Source organism: Triturus cristatus, chromosome 4_2, assembly GCF_964204655.1.
Source record: "Triturus cristatus chromosome 4_2, aTriCri1.1, whole genome shotgun sequence".
In the NCBI taxonomy this organism is placed as follows: Eukaryota; Metazoa; Chordata; class Amphibia; order Caudata; family Salamandridae; genus Triturus; species Triturus cristatus.
In genome coordinates, this window is record NC_140586.1 from 806,189,996 (window position 1) to 806,211,301 (window position 21,306).

A 21,306-nucleotide genomic window follows, 5' to 3' on the forward strand; every position below is an offset into this window, starting at 1 on the left:
GTGCCGGATGATGCCACATAATTTTCCATTTCCTGCCACTTAATTTAGTCAACCCTGCCACATAATTTGGCCGTACCCTGTCGCACAGTTCCTGGGGCCCTGAATATGATGGTTTGGCACACACCTAAATCAGGAGCTGAGCCGAGTGTGTTACACTAGGGACTTGTCAACATATTAAGCAATGGGGGAAGCTCTTGACAGGTCCCTGGTGGGGGATTCTTCTTGAATACTTCACATGTTCTGGTTGGTGTACTTACAGTATGATGTATTGCCACCATTTGCACACGCCTGCATTTTACCACATGAGTGGAAGATATGTTTTTTACCAGACATCTCCACTGGTCGAACTGCATAGACTGATAGTCTGCACTGACTTCTGCGGCCAAGTGTTACCATGGTACATTACAAAGCAGGTTTCTGTCCATGACACACAGGGATCATGTCCTTAAACATCATAGGGCGTAAAATTGTGTGGCCGGATTATGAACAGGATAATGTGCTGCATGGCTAAACACTTATAAGGTCCCTAAGGCGAGAACTATTGGCTATGCCAATGCTTGTTTTAATGGCTACCCAACAGAAGAGACAACAATGAAAAGTTGAGCAGATACAGCAGAACTCCGAATCCAGGTGGAAGATAGAGTCATCATTTGAGATCGCCACCCGGGGTGGAAATATCGCACACCTTTCGAGACAGAAACTTGGGAAGTTGCCAGAGTCCGAGGCACCATGATAACGGCCGAGAGAGCAAGCATGGAAGTTACGAGAAATATATTGTGGTTTAAGAAAATTGCAGAGAGGGACACTCGTGTAATGGAGGAGGGTTTTGCAGAGGAACTGGATGATGTTGCCATTGAGAATGCTTCTGTGACCGGGAGGGAAGATACTACAACAAAATGTGCTAGGGAGGACCCCAGGGCAGGGAGATGACCCAGCGACCTTGTCCTCCAAAGATAACCCGCGTGGTCATCCGTATAAGCGGAGAGTCAATCACCGGCCCAGCCAGACAGATATTCTGTGTGCTGAACACTAAGCCATGGCATATAGTGCATACTGTGTTATTTTATTATTATTCTTTTTTTATTAAAGGTTATAAGGGATGTAGTGAGCCACATGGCCGCTACTATACGTTGTATTCCACATACATCCCAAGGTCTTTGCACAGCCCAAGGGTTTAAATCTAGGGTGCCGCAACCGCTCGGGGTTGAGCAGGTCACCACCCTACTAAAAATGTCCAGTGTCTGTGTTGCTGTGTGCACATAGGCCCAAGGGGGACTTTAACTGAAATATTCAATTGATCCGACAGCCGGGTCTGAGGACTGACTGCTTCCGGTGCAGGCGATGCAAGCAGCAGCGCAGTAAGGAAATGCAGTGGATGCAAAATGCTTTAAAGGTGACGCAGCAGTTGAGCGGAAGCCAAGCGTCTTCGGCGTCCAGAAGATGGAATCCTGTAGCCTCTTGCCAACTGTCTGTGGCTTTCACGCCTACCCAGAGAGAGCACATATGTTGAAGTGGTACTCAGAGGCACAGGGAGTTGGCACAGGGATGGTCGTGTGTTCCGACTTCCAGCAGTCGGCAACGGAGTCCGATGTAGACCCAAGAATGCAGGACCTATGTGAGATGTTCTAGAGAGCCACGGTGTTAATGGGGCCCATTTAGATTCATTGTATATCCAGTTGTCTCAATTGGGAATCCTGAAAATATGGCATGGATCTGGGTCTAGTTTGGACTCCCTCTCTACAGGGTAAGTCAAAAGCCCTCCACTGGTAACGGCTGTCTCCGACCACCTGGCCGGTGGGCAGCCATGAGGTCCCGTTTTCCTTTCCCGCAGTTGGGCCCCGTCACTCTTGCCAGGTCACTGCAGATATGGATGGTTTCAGGTTTTTTTGCTTTGTTTTAACTCTGGGCTGCTTAGGTTTTTGATCAACTGACGCACTGAAAAACCTCACTTCTTATACACGCCCCAGAAACAGCTGAGAGGCGGAGACAAAGAACGCAGCTGTTTGTGGGTAGCCAAACTTGCAATTAAGTCTGCTTTCGTGTCCAACCCCAGAACATTTGGTGCAAGATATCTCGGACTTCGAGGGCCTCGGAGAGACGAGCTGCCCCCGCACGTTCGCACACTGACAGCTTAATGCATCTGCCGCCCACCTGCTCTGGTATCCATTTCGCTGTCCCCGATGACGTGTTTGGAGCCCTCACCTCATCAACCAACCAGTGCTCACGCCACGCAGGTCTGACGCGCGTGCAGTGAACGTCAGAGGCCCAGGGACCAGGTTTACCTTGATGTGCAGTGCTGTGCCCCTATGTAAACACAGGACTCGGGTTATAGATACGGTTTACGATTTCATGGTGTTTATTTTCTAACATTTTCGTCTGAATTTATTTTCTGCTTATCTTTTAGGCACCGATCCGTATTTATTTTTGCGTACTGTGACAAAATATACTTTTTTGTTCAGTATATTTCCACATTTATTTAACCGAGAAAGGCGGTTTAACACTTGGACGTCTGTTGGAATGATCATGTTAGCAGCAAAAGCAGCCATGTGTAATACATGAATGCATTCGTTGTAATATTAGCATTGCGATGCAAATGTGCACATCTGCAGCTGTTGAAGAAAATTCGCATTTTAAACTCCCCGTGATTTCAATTTGCATAGCATTTGGCATCGCAGTTATGGCTGGCAGCCAAGACAGTGTTCAAAGGAAGGCCACCTGCTGTATTATGCCGTTTTAAAAAATATAAATACAGATAGGTCAAAATATTGCTTCCGTCTGTATTTATATGAAAGAATCAGAAAAAGTGGGAGGCTTACTTATAAACATTGCTCACTCATGAAAATCTTCAACTCTACATTGTCAATTAAGTCATTCTGTGTCCCTCAGTCGACGTAGTCCTACTTCTATTTTTATGTAAAGTCCATAAAAAAAAAAAATCAAAATCTGATCACCCTATTGTGTCCTAAACATGAACTCCTCCTTCTTAATTGCTAGTGGGCACAGCACGTAACTGCAAGCAGTGCTAAAAATGCAGGGGCTCCCTGCGGATCCCGGAAATGGCAGTTATTACTGAGCCAGATTTGAGACTTTTTTGTGAGCTCCAGTGAATCTGTAATAAGATTGTTGTGCTCTGCTCAGAGATTGTGATTGTGAAAGCAGAAGAGATTTCTGGTCTGGATGAAGGAGTGGAGGATGAACCCATCTGGATTCACCTGGACAGCAGGAGAGCGGGAAGTCTCTTTCCATGACCAGAGTAAGAAGGATGTAGTTATGACCTGAGCATCTAGTTTTAGCAAGCAGTGCAATGCGTGTCGGCTCACCTATTTTAGGGAAGGGCCTCTGGCTGGGACAACCAGCATTGGTGCTTCCTGGACTCTCAAAGCTAAAGAACTTAAACCTGAGAAAACCCAATGAAACCAACAACTGGGTAGCCATCAAATGTGACGTCACCGGACAACGAAACCTGCTTAAGAAAGTTAGATAGGTTAGTGCAGTGGTTCCCAACCTTTTGACTTCAGGGCCTTCCCCCGCTAATCCTTACTGCAACCCGGGGACACCCCACGAGCCATTACTCGAAGGTGCGGACCCCCAGACTAATCATTGTTAATGATTTGAACTGCAAAACAATACACAAAAAATACAGAAAAAAGCATTCATCAAACTAGTACACAAATGGGGAGAGGAGTTGGCCTAACGGCTAGGGTGGTCGACCTCGAAGCTGGGGAACCGGATCTGAGTCTCGGCAAGGACGCTCAACATCCTGTGATCCTGGGCAAATCACTTAATCTCCCCGTGCCTAACAAAAATGAATGTGTCCTCATGTAACGCAACTGGTGCTCGTGTAAAGCGCTCCAATACCCGATACCCTTGGGTCAAGTTTGCACTATATAAAACTCTGTAATATAAAAAAATAAAAAATCTACTTATGATCAATGAAAATCATCCCAAGCAACTAACAGTATTCATGTTTTAATAGTGACCACTTCCAACAAGATTACATTAGTAGCCACACCATTCAAGATTACTAGCCATGATCACCTCAGTGCATCACTCACAGTTTACAGCAGTAATGTAAAAAAGGCTTTGTCAGTTTGGAATGCCTTTACGTAGGTAATACATATTGGCTATAGCTTTGAATGCCACTGGCACTAAAGTAATACTATTAGTAAGCTTTAAATATATTTGGGAAATTCAACTATTTTTCTCCAAACAACAGCTTTTGAGCCCAGAAAATGTACTAATTTTCATCTTAAATACACAAGTTTTAGTATTGGTATAGATATACTAATTCAGCCAAGCCAAAGCTTCTAAATTAGCAGGCTGGGCCGGACACAGGAGAGCTACTTACACGTAGCTCACAAGCTACTCGTGGGAGAAGACTAGGTTAGACGGAGCTTTAACATTTTAATGCCGAAAACAAAGACAATCAGCTTGGCACTTCACGGGTACGACAGAGACAATCTGTAAAAATCAGTAAAAACGAAAGATGGTGAGCCTTGTTCATAATAACTCAGTCAGGTATGTTAAAAAGATTGGCACTTGCTTCCCACCAGGATTTCTCCTGCAGAGGCAATAGTCCACTAAACATACAACACAAACATAGGACCTGCCTCTTACCTGCTGTCTCTGCAGCAGGCGCATTAACCATCTCATGGATTTTATGATGAGTCATGGCTGCGACTAGGCTGCATACAGATCTCTCCTGCAAGTGCACCGAAGACCAGAACTATCTCACTCCTCTTATATCATACAACTTGCCGGGTAAATAAACATCTCTGCAGTAGATGCCTTACCCCCATATGCTGTTCTAAAATGAAGCATGTTTGCAACCATGAATTAAGCCAGGTCAGATTGACTATCACATTTGTTCTTGGTGTCAATTTCTTAGAGGCAAAGTTTAAAAAAATACAAATGTCAATTTGACGGTCAGATTCCAACCCCTTTCTGATGCCAGCCTTTTGCGCCCCCAAATGTGTCGGTCCCCAAAGTGGATTTTTTCTATTCCAGTCCTGACTGCAAGTGAACCCATGATTTATTGCAAAGAGCATCTGCAACAAGGCCCACGTACACTTTTGTGACATTTGTTGATCCACTTTGTGTGGGCATCTGCCTTGTCCATCTGAGAATCCCATAATTAAAGAAGACCGCATGCTGGTAAGTATAAGTGTGGACCAAGTAAACCCTTGCCGCAAAGTGAAATTTCTTAGACGAAGTTTTTAGCCAAAACAAAGTTTTCTCCCGGCTGATTTGCACACCTGGGCGTTTATCAAGCCACAGGACGTGGACGCAGATTACCTATGGGTAGAGAGAGAACAGGTAGGCAACTGAGCAGGGTTGCGGGGGGCTGGATCGTATGCATGGGCCTGGATCCATAAGGATGCTTTACATTGTGGGAAAGAGAAACGAAGAGCGGCTCTTGCAAAGGAGAGTGACTGGTGGGGATAAGACCAAGGATGCAGCTGTCAATGGTGCAGGAGGCTCAGTGGCTCTGGGTTCAGGGGCCAAATGCACTCAAAATAGCTCTTTTTTGCTGCCAATCCATGGGGCCAGTTTCCCCTGCTATCCTTAGGGCCCATGGTGCCTCTGCTGCACCACTATGTGAAACGGCCTCTTTTTAGGAGTTTTGCACTTGGCACAGCTAAGGTAGTTTACAGATTCCCGCTCTGCAGACCCCTGGGTAAGACCCAGCTAGAATTTACCCGCACAAATGAAGCGCTCAGTGCTCACCGCAGGGAACTGAACCTCTTGTGCGTCACCATCCACGAGTCAGACCTGTTTCTGAATTATGTTGGGCTAGAATCAGACAGTTGGTGGCACAGTGTCCCCAAAGGGATTTTCAAAATAATTTGTCCCATTAATTGCCTGGAATTATTTGCATTTTACCCTATTCATAAAAGAGCCAAGTCCTCACCCAGCAGATTTATACCTACGGCCTTCTTGAGTTATATATATTTGGGATTAATATTTACTTACGGTACTCCTAGAAATCTATGGTAGTCATGCATTTCTGGGTGCACACCTCCCCAATATTTACTCAGGTATAAACAAACACTTGCAATGCAATAGGTCTCGCAGTTGCAAAAGTTTAAGCTATCTGCATTGTAAATGACAATGCTTTTTTATGTTTTAAAAATCAAAACTTAAATAAAAGGCATTGTCATTTACAATGCCAATAGCTTAAACTCCTGTAAATACGAGACCTCAGGCACTTATATGAAGCCGTCTGGACTACTGCAATGGCTTGTTGATTTCTGCTAATGAGGTCTCGCTTAGCAGACTGCAGGTAGTCCAGAGCACGATTGGTCCTCAATGCACCTCCCAGGACTGCCTCCCGCCCCCTTCTTTGCCAGCTGCACTGGCTTCCTATACGCGAGCGGGTCAAGTTCAAAGTCTGTTGTACCATCCACAAGGCTTTATTTAACCTTGGCCCCGCCTATCTCTCCGAGAAATTCACACCTCATCTGCCTTCTAGGTCCCTCCACTCGGGATCCAAATCTCTTCCTGTGGTCCCTCGAGTCAAGAAAGCCAGATTGGGTGGGAAGGCTCTTTCCCATCTCGGTCCCCTATACTGGAACAAACTCCCTCTGCATCTAAGACAATATTCAGACCACCTACAATTTAGAACGCAGCTTAAAACTGCTCTTTTCCATCTGTGATGTTGCAATTCAGCCTCATGTTCTGCCACCCGTCCAAAGCGCAGAGATACCCCTTCGGGGGTCAATTCAGGCGCTATACAAACAAATAAATAAATACATTTAATTTCAAAGAAGCGGCCGCCATTTCCCTGGCTGCATAGAAAGTGAAAGCTCACATGGTGTGCTGAATATTGCAGGAAAGCAAGTTGTGTCTGCAGTAGGAGAAACTCATTCAAGTAAATAGTGTTTACAGACTAAATAAGACGTACTGTGTAACAATAGAAGTAAAAGGGCCAGTCGTCATGGGAGGTTACAAAAGAAGACAAGGCGGTACTAAGGAGGGAATAACAAGCCTAATAACTATTTAGAAGCCAGCATTCACGAAGGACAATGACACAAGCCAATGAAGAATGTAGGTGGAGAGTGGGTGGAGCTTCAAGTCCATACTCAAATACAGCTTGCCTCTCCACAGAAAAACACTGTACCATGTGGGGAAGAGTCTTGCACTCCAGAACCATAAACAAAATGAAGATAGGAATTTTCAAGCACTCTGAGTCTTATCCAAACTTACTTCACTTTTTTTTAGCACTAAAGTCATGATAGTAATAGGATTGAAAACGACATTCATAATGTCCATAAATACAAGCTTACAACTTTGTGGATGTTCACCATGGTGTCAGTGGCCACCTTCTCATCTGTCAGGAGGGCCCATGCTCCCACCTTTAAAGCCACGCATGACTGGAGAAAATCCGCAATCCTCACTTCTTTTACACAGGAGTAAGTAGAATGTGCAGATGGGAAATTCTGCATCGTGAGCCAGGATCTGGGAATTATGACTGTAAATTCCACTTTTTATGGTCCAGTATAGGACAGCAAAACAATTTGTCAGAACCCCGTCTTTTAACACCCTCAATTAGAGGGCTCCACACATCCAGTGGAAATAACACGATGTGCTAATAAAGCCGTCTCGCTCAGGAGGTATAGATTTATCCCAAGATGACTCCCTTGTTCTAACAATGTCACTGCCAGTTCTTTTGCATCTATGTGTGGGATGATGCGAAGAACAAACTTTGAACCCACCCACAAATGCTTCCTTAATCCAATGTCTGCAGATCTCTCGGTAGATGTCGGCTGTAGCACCTCCCGCCCCGCACACTCTGAGGGTAGTTTATGGGTGCAGGTCTTTCTTTCAGCAGGCCGAACTTTAGCATTTCACAAAAATTCTCCATTGAGAGGGTATTTACAACCCAGGGTACTCTGGCCACCACTGGACTAGGGCACAACACAGGGGTAGCAAATCTAAAGAGGTGTCCAATCCTCCCCCAAGCACTGGAATTCAAAGTGACAACTAACCAGAGGTTGTATGACAGAAGCACGCATGGCCAAACCAGAAGCATGCATGGCTCACCACGCGTGCCTCTACCACGCTGCCCCCAACAACCGATGCGTCTTAACAACACATTCCTTTACCACGCATGCCTTTACAGCACAATTTTGTGGTAAAGGCATGACTGCAAAGGGATGTGCGTGGTAAAGTTCACACTCCAGCCCCTGCCCTGAGCCCTAAAACCCAGCCCCACGTACTAAAAACGACCCGAACCCAGCCTTGAGCCCTAAAACTGCCCCAGCCCTTAAAACTCTCCCTTTCCTCCGCCCTGAGCCCTAAAACCCGCCTCCACATCCTAAAACCCTCCCCAACACAGCACCCCTGCCCTGAGCCCTAAAACTGCCTCCAGGCCTAAAAACTGTCCCTTCCCTTATACCGCACCCCTAAAAACTGACCCCACATTCTAAAAACGACCCTGAGTCCTAAAACAGAATCCCCACACCATAAAATTACCCTGAGCCCCAAAACCTGGCCCTCGCCCTATAAACAACCCTGACCCCCCATGAGCCGTTAGAACTACCTCCACCCTGAAAATCGAGCCCCCACCCCTAAAACCCACCTGCACTTACCAGACCACGTTCTCTCCCGAGCCTTACTCTTCCGGTGCCCTGTGCGTGGTTAAGGCAAGCATGGTTCCGCTTGCGGGGAAACGGCATGTGTGGCTCAGTCCACGTTGTAAAGGCAGATTCCCCGAACCAGACCTTGGCACCTTGACTCATCCTCAACCTCCCACACAGAACACACATCACAGCACAGCTCAGGGAGCTCCCCTGGCTCTCAATACACAAAAGCACTCATTTCAAATGCCACACACACACCTTCAAGAGTGCACACAACTTACCCCCACCTACCTGGACAGTCACCTCTCCTTCCGCCAACCACAGAGACACCTCCACTCTGCAGGACTCATGCTCGCACACATCCCATGCACACACACAAGCAGATCAGGAGGATGTGCGTTCTCTTGCATCGCTCCTAAAGCGTGGAGCGGCCTCCACTCCACCTCAGAGCCTCCTCATTTCTTCCTGAATTCTACAAGGAGCTGAAGACCTGGCTTTTCAATTAACCAAGCTACCATAGACCGGGCTGGGCACACACCTGCTCAGTGCCGTGATACCCTGGCGGGTGATAGTGCGCTTTACATATACACATAACATAATTGCCTGTTGGTGATAACAAACTGACTTTAGTGCAAGCAGCAGGGAAACAGCCTTTTTCAGTGGACTCCAGTACTCCCAGAGAGTGTGCATGCTTCTAAGGAGTTTCCAGAAGGGGGAGGGGGGCAAAAAAAAAAGGTCCTGTACTGATGCCTTGTCTGGTGTTCAGCAGGGACCTAGCTTCCAGCAGCCTGTAGGGACCACCTAGTTGCTACTTCCATTAATCAATGGCATCTCAGTGGCAGGCTTACATGAAGGTCTCAGATACCTTGATGTGGCTCGAAGAGTAGCCCACCTTCTGTGGTTAGCAGCTGACGTTTGGAAACTCAAGTCAATAGGATGCAAACAAGCAAGCTGGTAAGGAGGCATTCTGGGGCAGAGTGTTGTTATCGGCTTCAGGAATCAGGAGGGTCCCTGCACTGACCATGGTGGTCCATGTACGACATTCTGCAAACATGAGGCACCAAAGGGATGTGCAGGACGGTGTGCAGCTCACCCGCCACCACGTACAATTGATGAGGGTGATGATGATTTGGTTCCCAATCAAGTGAGCCAGTCATGAGCGAGTGCACAGACAGCACCCAGGCCACACAGAGATGGAAGCTGCCTCCTATGTTCTGTTCCCAGTCTGCAACATGTGAAGAAGTTCACTGACAGCGGTCTGTGGCCAAGGCGGTCCAGGGAAGTAAACTGAGGGTCTGAGCTGTGTCCTCACCAGCAGCTCACCTACTGGTGCTCACGTGCAGAATGTGCCTGTGCGGAAGGAGGAGAAGTGGAGCTATTCACATTGTGCTTTTAAGGCGGGGTAGCGGTTTTACCTATAGTCTGGGCCATTGGAATTATGCGGCTGGTGATAACCAAATTAAGCAGCAGGGTTGACTAAATTATGCAGCAAGAAAAGGCAAATTATGCAGCATAAAGCGGCACATTTTGTGATAGTATTACTTAATTATTTTGTCGTTTTTTTTCACATTGTAACACAGTCTAGTCAAAGACTTCAACTTGTTACTACCAATTTGACACACAAATACAGCAATAAGAAGTTGAAAGATAACAAAGGGCGCAAGAACCCTGGCATTCCTGGGGCCAGAGCCTGGAATAAGCTCCCAGCCCAGAATAAACTTTGTAACACTGAACTCTCATTCAGGAAAGCTCTTAAAACTTGGATCTTTGGCATCTCGGAGGACTGTTGTCTTTCTTTGATCTAAGTGCTCTTAGCAGGTCAATATCCTTTCCTTCTCATCACCGTACGACGTCAGCGCCAAGATACTCCTCGCGGAGTGATAGTTTGCTTTATAAATACAATCTCAATCAATCAATCAACCAGGCAACCTTTGTGAAGGGCTTTCCACTACGCAGGTGCACGTTGCCATGCGTTTAGTAACTTTTGATCCGTTTGAACTAGAATTTTGGGTTTAAAATTTGAAGATTATACAGTAGATGATGGATTATGTGGCAAACGCGTCAAAATCCATAATTATAACGCCACAGCAGCATAATTCCAAAGGCCCTGTCAACAGAGAGAATGTTGAACATCTGCATCATCAGCATCGGACAAGGTCAAAGGGTTCTATCGCTCCTCTTGATCAGATGGCTGAGCCTGACAGACATCAGTCATCCAGTGCTATGGGAGGTGAGGCCTTGCACCAAAGTGCAATCAGTTTACCAAGCACCGCCTGTTCTGCTGCAATCCCTGCGCCCATCGCTTCATTCCCTTAGCCCAAGCCGCTCCCTTTGGCTATGGTGATGCTGAGCCTGCCTGGGGCTCCAGGTCAGAGGGAGAAGCCATGCAAATCAGCACGGGAGGGCCTAGTAATATTTTGGCCATCAAATGTATTATGTGGCATCTCTGACTATAGGGTAAACCAACAATTGCATGTGTTTGCCAATCTGTAACCCCATGGATTTGCCATTCCCGATTGTCCAACTTTGGCAATATGGCCGCCTCGTCTGCCATTGTGTGACCAGCGTCCCAGGCATGAGTTGCCCATCCCTGTTATATAGTGGTCCTCCCAAACATTCAATGGGATGAGGGGCATTAACACTGGCAGCGTCTGTCCATGTGGGACTTGGCGAAAATGACAAAAACATATTTGTGTTCTAAAAATAGAAAGCAGGGATTTGAATGCTAAATTATGAAATTTTTCAACAATGACAAGCTAATGGGTAATGAAAAATATGATGATTTCCTAAAACGAGAAGCTGATGTTTAAGGAAGAGGGAGTTATAATAAAATGACATGCTGACGTCGACATTAAAATCATGCTTACTTGGGGGTGCTTAGGGCTGAAGTTGCCCTAGCAGAGACCCCACGCATCCGCAGAACCAGAGCGGGAGGAAGAGCCTTCTCCTACATTGCGACCAAAGCCTGGAACGAGCTCCCAGTCAACATCAGACGCTGCCCCACTCGGCACACCTTCAGGAAGAGCCTCAAGACCTGGACCCTTACCAACCCCCCCCCCCCCCCTCCCCCCCACCCAGCGCCTTGAGACCCTCACGGGTGAGTAGCGTGCTTTAAACCCCCTGATTGAAGTTGTGGCATCCTTTTACTGGGGTCATCAACAATTGGAGGCCTCAACCTTAGGTCTTAAATAGCTGCGGCATAGACCTCACGTTAGACCAACTTCCAAGGCTATCATAATAGGGGTTTTTATTCAATAAATCCAGAGTTTACCCAATTGTGTGACAGAGGTACACGAGGAACCAAGGGGATATGTGTGAGGTATGAAGGGCAGAATAAAAGGAGGATGTGATCACCCCAGAGAACACTGGAAAGGCACATTGAAGGTACCATGTTCCTTCTGCAGGCCACACCTCCAGAAGGCTCAATATTGAAGACAATTATGGTCTATATCAGAAATGCTACAGACAAACCTGTATACCAAATTCTGAAAAGGAGAAGACGGACATTAACTCCTACTAGGAGCGGCTTCCATTGGCTTGCCCTATGGTACCTCGATCTGTCCTTGCTACCTATAGCCACAGGGGTCACAAAGAAAGCAACAGGAACAGAAAGTAGGTACTTCAAAGAGCTATGCTTATTTGTTGTAGTTTCCACAGCATGCCTTGCCCAGAACCCAGCACCAAGCGGAAGGTATTGCGGGGCTAAGGGTCGACCATGTGATGTCGTTAGGGATTAAAGGGTACACGAGGTCAGCCGTTACATATATAGGTTTTTATTTTATTTTTTTTTAATAAAAAGACAACAGTGTTGAACCAGGATGTTCAAGACAGAGATGTTTGCCATAGAAATTGGATTTTAAATGTGCCAAAAAGACACATTCCATAGCTTTTTAACATACAGCCTGCTCAGCTGGACGTCTCTCGAGTTAATGGGGATGTACGGAAGGCTTGGTGGAACTAGAAACTGTTAGGGGGAAGCTTGAACCAAACCAGGTCAATTTTTTAAATATAGACTAATTTGAACTTATTTGTCAATAATGATCATTTATTTTTATGTAGCAATTCATACCACACGTATGCCATTTCTAAGCACTGTAAATAACAGATGTTACCATTGCCAGTTTATATGTATGTATATGTAGATATATATGTATGTGTGTATATATATGCATTTATATATATATATATATATTTTTTTTTTTTATTTTAAAAACATGAAACTAAGGTGGGCTTTTGCTTTCATTAACTATAACTCTTCGCTTCATGTGAACTTATATATTTTCTTTTTGAAAACTCTTCTTGCGTTCAATCGGATGTTTCCCAGGTGGGGCGCACTTGTTTACACCGGCGCACATAGCGCCCCTAGAGACTGCAGTACATAACAATTTTAATTGTAGCTATTGCATCACTGGAAAGCATGTTAGAAACAGGAACATTATGCATGCAATTGCTCACACGTTTGTGTTTCACTGCACTCAACGTGTGTCAACTACATCACACTTGTGAGTCCCAAACAAGGCGCATAGTGTCTGTGATTGTTGAACACATTTGAGAACTGCTTGACTTGGGCTGTCAAAGTCGAGTTTAAAAGGGCCCTGGCCTCAGACTGTGACATTACTGAGAACTTTGCTTAAAATCCTTTGAAGCTAAAAAGTGGGCGTCCCTAGTTCCAATCTACATAAGAGCCTCTGTGTATGATTGTCGGGTGAAATCTAAAAAGGAGACGGGTCAGAAAAAGACTGACCCTGCAGTACCGTGGTAGTAATAAGAGTGCATCATTTTATACCTGACAGTGGAGGGATTTGTTCTGTTCCGTTACTACGGAGCAGCCAAGGGGTCACACGTCCGATGTGACACGTCAGCCGCTCCAGATGTTTTAGCCAACATTTTAGAAGCTGAGATTAAAGCATCTATACTTAGATATAAACAACGAAACTGCATGTCCCAGAATGCATTGTGCTGTTGGCTGGCGGCCCAGCACGTGACACGAGTGTCACTTGGCAGACACCCCTTTTGCAACTGTTCTACCGTTTAAAATACATTTATGGGGCCTTTTTAGCTGCGGCCTTTTAAAGGAAATCTATGTAAATTTAGGTCGGAGCAGAGACTCCAGAAGTCCAATCTTTCTGTCCAGGCAGCCAGGGTGGAAATGCCGACGGGCAGGTGTAGATTGTATAGACACACGGACAGTGGAGTGTGTTGCACACTCGTCGTCGCACACTCACCAGTTCAAGCTTCAGCGCCTTGATCTTCTCCCCCAAGCCCTGGCTCCCCGGCAGCGGCGGCCCCCGAGCTCTGCTCTCCCCTGGACCCGCGAGGCTGTCCCCCAGCAGCTGCGCAGGGTCCTCGCGCAGCCACCGTAGCAGCCCCTCGGGGGTCTTTCTCCCCACTTTACTCTCCAGTGACTCCAGGTCCGGAAGGGTCTCACTCCAGACCCCCTCCATGGTGCGCCCCAGGCTGGGACGGGCCGAACCGCGCAGCCAACTATCCAGGAAAATGAACGCAAAGAATTTATATAGCGCTGCTTAAGGGCACTTGCAGCTTCAGAGCGCTCCCAAGTGCATCGGATACAGGAACCAACGAAACAGTGTTTCCAGGATCACACACTGCAGCTAAACGCAGAAGCCAGGATTAGAACGCGGGTCTCTCTAATGCACAGACCGCTGGCACTGGGGTGGGTACATGTGAGGTTACTTTCTCGGGTGGACCAGCACATTTCTCCCTCAGAGGTGGTCTGCGCTCTTTGAAGATTCAGCTGCGAGGAGTCCGACCTCCTGCAAATACATCACAAGACATGCAGCGCATGCAGAAAACACAGGCAGGGGAACATCCCGGCCAGAAAAAGATTGAGTGATGGGCTTAAATCGGAAATATTCCAGTGCTTCCCTGCAGTGAAAGGGTTAGCCGGCAGATATTACCACAGAAGCCTCGGTGTCCACCTCCCAGCTGCTGGATCAGCAAGTCTGGGCGCTTAGCGCACAGCTGCCCTTTAAACCGCAGCCTGGTGTCTTTCCCGTGCACAACCGACCACTGCAGCCGGGGCTTCTCCCGGGGAGGCTCGACCTTTTCTCCTTGAAGTCAGCTGAGTGAGTGTGCAATGGTCCAGGGTCGGGAGCCCCCGGCCGCCTCTGCAGTCCAAGGCACTGGCAGGGAGTCGCCCGTCTCCGAGAGGCTCCCCCTCCTCTCTGTTCCCTTCATGCAGGGATGCGCTCCCGGGGCGGTAATCCTGTTTGTGTTTGTGTGTGTTTGCCTGTTTGTTTGCTCCCAGGGTCTGAGCTGTGTGATCTGCTGCCCAGGCTTCAGTTGCGTCCCTCCTCCTCTTCAGATCTGGGTCCACCTGCATGAATGAAAACACTGCAGAGAAACAAATTGCTGTGACCCGCTCTTACCGTACTCTCCCTACTCGAAGGGACGCCGATTCCCCCTTACCTCACAATCGCTAGTAGAAGCGCAGACAAAATATATAATTGTGCTCTAAAACGAAATAAGCCCAAACAACAACAAACATAAATTAGCCTTTGGTTTCTAATATTTCTTCCAATAAATCTAGGGATATCCATGGGAACCGGTGACCGCTACAGAGTACCAGCGGCACCCCCATGGCTAATCGCTAAAGAACGAGTTACTGTTCGAGGTGCATGTTTACACATGCAAAAATACTTAGAAATGTACATTTACAATTTAAAAGTGCTTTTTTTCTTACACTACAGGTGTTTAACCATTGGAAAATCCACTTCCACTTCTCCCCCATCAGTTTTGGGAATCTTCCCGCCGCATTACAGACTTGGATAGGGCAATGCTAACATGCATGGGGTCAGAGATTAACTCATGCCCTTGAGAGGAGTTATTCTGTGACCATAACCAGGTTAGGACTGTGCCTTGAAAACGTTCGAGAATAGCCTCTTATTCAAAAGTTGTTTGTCAACATATTTTCGTCATGGACCAGCGACTCCTGCTATTTTGAGGAGATTCTTTTTATATTCAAGAGTTCTGCATATCCATGCAAATTTGCATGTAGTTGCAATTGCAAATTCATGTTTTGTAAATACCAAATATGAATTAACAGTTGAAAATCATGTCATTTGCACCTCTAAATTCAACTTCTATCCTCAAATGGCATTGTAAATTTGACTAAAAGATTTTTAACTTTTAAATGCCCTTTTAAATTCCATTAGCCCTTTCGGCAGGGTCACCCTGTTATTTTGCCTTTTTGCTGAAACCTATTTTTGCTGGCTATAGAAGTCTGTGCACTGTATCCCTCATAACCAGTGGTTAAGTACTTGAATTCCTCCTTTCAACATGATGAAATTGGTATAAACCTAATTGGCATATTTAACTTACCTATAAGCACTGCTTTAAATGGGCCGGTACTGTCCGGTACGGAGTACCGGCACTTTTTTATTTTGAGGGGGAGAGTACCGGTACTTCTCAAGAGAAATGGTATACTTTTAATTGGAGAGTACCGGCACTTCGCAGAAACAAGCAGGTACTCTGGTACAGAGAACCTGCACTTCTATTTTCCCATTTCAAGCACTGCCTATAAGTGCCTAGTATATGGTACAAAGGTGTACCCAGGGCCGATAACTTAACAGACACAAGTGGACTGCAGTTGTGCCATCCACTACAGTAAAAACATAAACCTCATGGCAGGCCTGCCACCAGTACCCTGGCAGTGCAGGTTTTAGATGCAAATGTTTCCTGACAAAATAAGCTCTACTGACAAGCTCAAGACCCTCCTTTTAAATATTGATGTCACCCCTAAATAAGCTTTACTGTGCATGGTATTTAAATGTAGGATATGTAAAGGTTAATGTTAAATATATTCTTATATTGACTAGCATCTCAAAGCTATTTGCACAAAGATACCAGGGTTGGCTGGTGTGTCGGAAAGCATTGGGATACAATATAATGTTTAATAACTTTTATCTCTGACTAGGAAAGACCTGCAATTTTCATTTTCGGAATTCTTGTAATATTTATACAAGACCGATTCACAGGGGAGGTCAGATTTGTAATAAATCATTTGGAAATATGAATTAAAAAAAATCACATTGTCCATGCCTAATGTCCCTGGAAGCGAAATCTACTTTTTTCTCTTTCGCTTCTGGCAGGCAGTAATTCGCATTTCAATGGGCCTGAATGAGGTGTGAACTTGCTCCTAGGACAGGGACAAAAGCCCATTGGTGTGGAGAAATGTTGTTGTGCCCTTAACAGGATGGCCTGTGGGCTGGGCCAAAGAACTTGACTAACTTCAAAGAGGTCTAGCAGATGTAGCTAACACCCAGGCATGCACCTTTCTATTGTCCCCCCCAGCCAGACTGACTTCCATCACAGTGGACATCTTGCTGACATCACTGTGTCAGATCCTGCTGGAGTACGAAAATAATTTATGTATTTCACTGTCTGGATGCTGAAATGTCAGCTATGTCCTACCAGACGACCGTCCCTGAGTTTATTGGGGTTACAGGCACTGCCTAAAACTGGATTTTATTGTTAGGTGTAGGAGGACACCAGTATTACCATAGTATAACCCCCCACGCACACCCAGCCATCAGTGCACAAGTTTAGGGTGATGGTAGACTTCAGCCATTTTGCAAAGTGGGCTGGGTTAGCTCCAGGAGCCTTACTCCATTGGTTAGGGCATCAAACTTGTGTCAGGCATACATGTGGCATCTCGTGGCATACACTTCAGAACATTACTGGACCCGTGGAAGATCAGAAAAGGACAGAACCAGCTGCCTGAGACCTGAGAAGAGTCATAAAGGAGTGGACCTGATGTCCCTCTTGTATCCAGGATATAGAAGCAGACTAAAAAAGTCATTAGGCTGACAACCAGTTCCAGCAATAGGCATAAACAAGCATTGGCATAGACAATAGGTCTCGCCTTTGGGACCTTATAAGTGTTTAGCCATGCAACAGTTGCATAACTAAACACTTATAACGTCCCAAAAGCGAGACCTATTGGCTATGCCAATGCTTGTTTTAACTGCTGCAATCTATTGAAGCCTCACGGAGAACATCAAAGTGGCCGTGCGGCCGCGAAAGTGATCGCGATCAAACATCAAAGCGGCCGCGAAAGTGAAAGTAATAGCGGTAAAGCGCTACGCGCGCGCCCGCGCTAATGCACTGTAGCTCTAGGCTGGCCTGGTAGCACTTTTTGGAGCCCTCACAAAATGTCTCGCCAGACCAGCGCATGCGCTGGGTCAGGCGAGACCTAAAAAACCTACAAACCTACAAAAGGCCTTCTTTGTAACTGTCCAGCTGATCAGTGGCAACTGGACCTGGACTGGACTCTGCCTGCCGCACTGTGAGTCTCTACGTGCCTCCCCCGAGGTCCTGGCGGGCTTTAGAAGCGTACGCCTGTGATGGCTTGGGACTTTAAGGACTAAAGTTAGAAGGTAAAATCTTTGACCATGACAAACATGGTTGGTGTATACGAACCGCACTCCACCGCGATCAACGTCAAATCATGCCTAGGTTCTGGGCTACCGTGACTATTGACTATCATTGGCACTTTGTGCTTCTTGGCACTAGTTCTATGTAAAACTTTAAAAAATCCTATCTTGGGTTCCTCTTATTAGATTTGTGTAATGATACTCTATTTTTCTAAGTTATTTTGGGATTTTTATTGTTTTGCATTTTGACTTTATTACTTTTTAGTAGTACATAAATACTTTACACATCATCTCTAAGTTAACCCTGTCTGCTCTGAGCCGTAGCTACCAGGGGATTCTTCTCAGCTTTATTTAGTGATTTTAGTTGTTCACCCTGACAAGGATTGTGATTAATACTTGAGGTGGAAACTCATCCCCTCAACTAATAACCCATTTTCTCATAATTTTGTTTCACGAAAACACTGATGTGGGAAGCTCCTAAAACCGTATGTCACTTGATGTTAGACAAGCGCACTTATGTCAAGTACAGCTCCAAATGAGCAAAGCATTAAAGAAGATACTGAATGCAATCTCCAAAGCAATCAGGTCCTCATATCACCTCCCCTTTTTGCTTACTTATTTGTCGCATTTAGAGACAAAATGTCTATATAAAGAAATGATAAAACACACGCTATTGATATGAATAGCGATTCTCTCGAGCAGTATAGTGAAAACAAGGGTTTAAATGGCGCTTGGGCTTCCACTAAGCAATGCCCAAAATGGAGGGGAGACCCCATGCCATAGCTTCTCTCTGCCCCTTCAAGGCCACAAATATCTTCACCATCAGTTTGAAGTGGGTGAGGATTAATACCCAAATGTTACTGTCCGTAGCCCTTCGTCCACCCAATGCCGCCTTCTGGCTCCTCTGTGGCCTTGATTTACAGGGCAAGTATTTTGCATCATGACCCAAAAATATGCCGGTGTCCTTTCTCTCTAACAACATGTGCAGTAGAAATCAAAATATTTAAAATATTTACTTTGTGATATTTCTCTTTTGGTTTGTATTTACACTTTTGTTTGCTGAGACAATATTTCATTTTGTAGTTTCGCGCTGTGCTTGTCAGCCCAACAAATGGGGAAATTCAGTGCAGTTTTTAGGGTTGCTGCAGTGAATACGTATCCGGGCAATAGAAATAGAAGGAATGTTATTACAGATTATTTTCAGTTTTGTTGGTCATTCTAAAATCCCAGTTATATTATCTGGTAGCTTCACAATTGTGAACGAGCAAGACTTGTGTGCTGGTGAAACAGTTAGAATTATTATACTAACTCTGCTGGTGTACGCCTTGAAAGAAAGGGAATATTCCAGTTTACAGTGGCCACATGCAGAATCCACCCTTTTAATAGTTTTACTGAAGGTGCTAAAGAAGTTGTATTATATGTGAATGCTGACGTCCCTTGCACTAATGGCTGTCCAATCCTTGCATTAGTATTTGCAGATGATGCCTGGCTGCAGCGCTTTAAATGAGCAGGTGGTTTCCGGTGCTCGGCACCGGCACCTAATTGTCAACACCAGTGCTTATGACAGTCTGCCACATGGTGGTGCTGTCTACCTATTTTAGATATGAGTGTAACAACAGCTGTGCATTAATTTCATTACATTAACGTTGACTAATACCTGCACCCAAGCCATTCTTATAGCTTTGGGGGCTTGGAATAGTATGAATTGTCACACTTGCAAGAGTGTGATAGCTAATAGTTGTGTTGGTACTGTCATTGGCAGCACTAGCAGGGTCAATGCGTGGTGCAAGCTGCAGTGGCGTCCTGATGAGGGCCTGGGCACTCATTTTTTCACAAATTAAGCAGTGCCCGACTGATTGCCTCGGCAAAAAACTCAGTGAAAACACTGGCTCAGGTATTTGTCGACAACAGTGCCAGAAAGAAACTCATGATTAATAAGCAAAACACAAAGGTAATGTATGTTGGACATCTTATAGATTTAAAACTTCAAAATGCACAGAAGGCATTCTAATCAAGTTAATTAGGATGTTTTATTATTCAGGACTTCGATTGGCTGTAAATCTCTGGCTAGGCCAAGGCGTTAAAAAAGTAAAGAATATATCTGCCCCTAGGAGCCAGGCTGTATTTCATTTCAATATATAGATAGGCATCCATCAGAGTCTTTAAAGAGGGCATAGGGGTTTATAGATCCAGGCCTTTATGGACAAGCAGTAGTGTGGGGACATACACCTAGCAACCCTTAAGAGCTGGCTGACCTTACATCTCTTGGGAAGCTAGTAGCATTGCCAAAATGTGTCCCACCAATCTGCGTGAGAGCAGAATCGAGGATAAAACCAGTTGACATTGGCTGCATACAGTTATTATTAATGTGGCTAATAATATGGGTTAATCTGGGGCATGGGGCAGATCTGGGGGCTTGGGGAATTTGTGAGGGAATATACAGAAATCCCGTCCGCCATCCTATAAGTGCCATAATGCTATAATGCACCCATCATAATGCCTAGGTGGCATCCGCCATGTTTGTGATGAAGCACCCTGACGGCCAAACTCCAAATAGGGCTGTAAGTCTAAGGTATGTAAAAGAGATGTGTAGTAGTCTCTTCTCTATCTTGTTGTTTATTCTATGTGCATGTCCTTCTCCATGATCACTGTGATGTCAGTGTCATGGTGATGGAGTGTTGTGCTTTGAATCGCCAGGTTGACCAGTTGGTTCCTGGAAGCTGTGGAGACAGACAGTTAATAAATGCTGTACATTACTTCAACTATATCTAGCATGGTTACTACAAATTTGGCGACGAGAACTGTCTGGATATCCACCCACGCGTGCAGAGGTGCATCCCTGGTGGTTTGTTACTGAAATTACAGCTCCAAACCTATCTCCAACGAGTAAATATCTGCAAATCTCATTTTAAACGAGAAGAAGATGACAGCGCAACCTTAGAGATAAGAAGATACAACACACGCACACCTGCATCATTCGACGTCTGGCAATGTCTGTCTGGAAAAACTTATACAAGCTCACGAGTGAAATTGACAAGGAAAAGTGATCCCGTCACCTTCACCGACCAAGCGATCATCCAGAACTGTGATGAACTGTTAAGGCACACCGTCTAGACCTACGTGAGTGTCTTCTTACATTTGTTGCGGAAGTTGTTTGAAATTGATCTCTGTGCGCTGTGTGACCCGTTCCTGCCGCTGCCGATGGGGAAATGATGACGTATTCGAACGTGCAGCAGGATTCAGCGAGGGCGGAGACGTCACAGACAAGCTAAAGAAGCGTTCTGGAGGTCTGTATATGCGCACGCTACGTTAGGAAGCTACGTGAAGGG

General features: G+C 45.7%; 1 protein-coding gene across 1 annotated transcript in view; it reads right to left on the minus strand.

Moving 5' to 3' along the window:
* The window catches only part of LURAP1 (leucine rich adaptor protein 1), a 131,323-nt gene extending 116,415 nt beyond the window's left edge, over positions 1-14,908 (minus strand). Inside the window, exon 1 of the mRNA XM_085602753.1 lies at positions 13,808-14,908. Within this exon, the coding sequence (XP_085458879.1) occupies positions 13,808-14,026 (219 nt within the window). The 5' untranslated portion in view covers positions 14,027-14,908. The remainder of the gene's footprint in view (positions 1-13,807) is intronic.
* Positions 14,909-21,306: the final 6,398 nt, after the last annotated feature.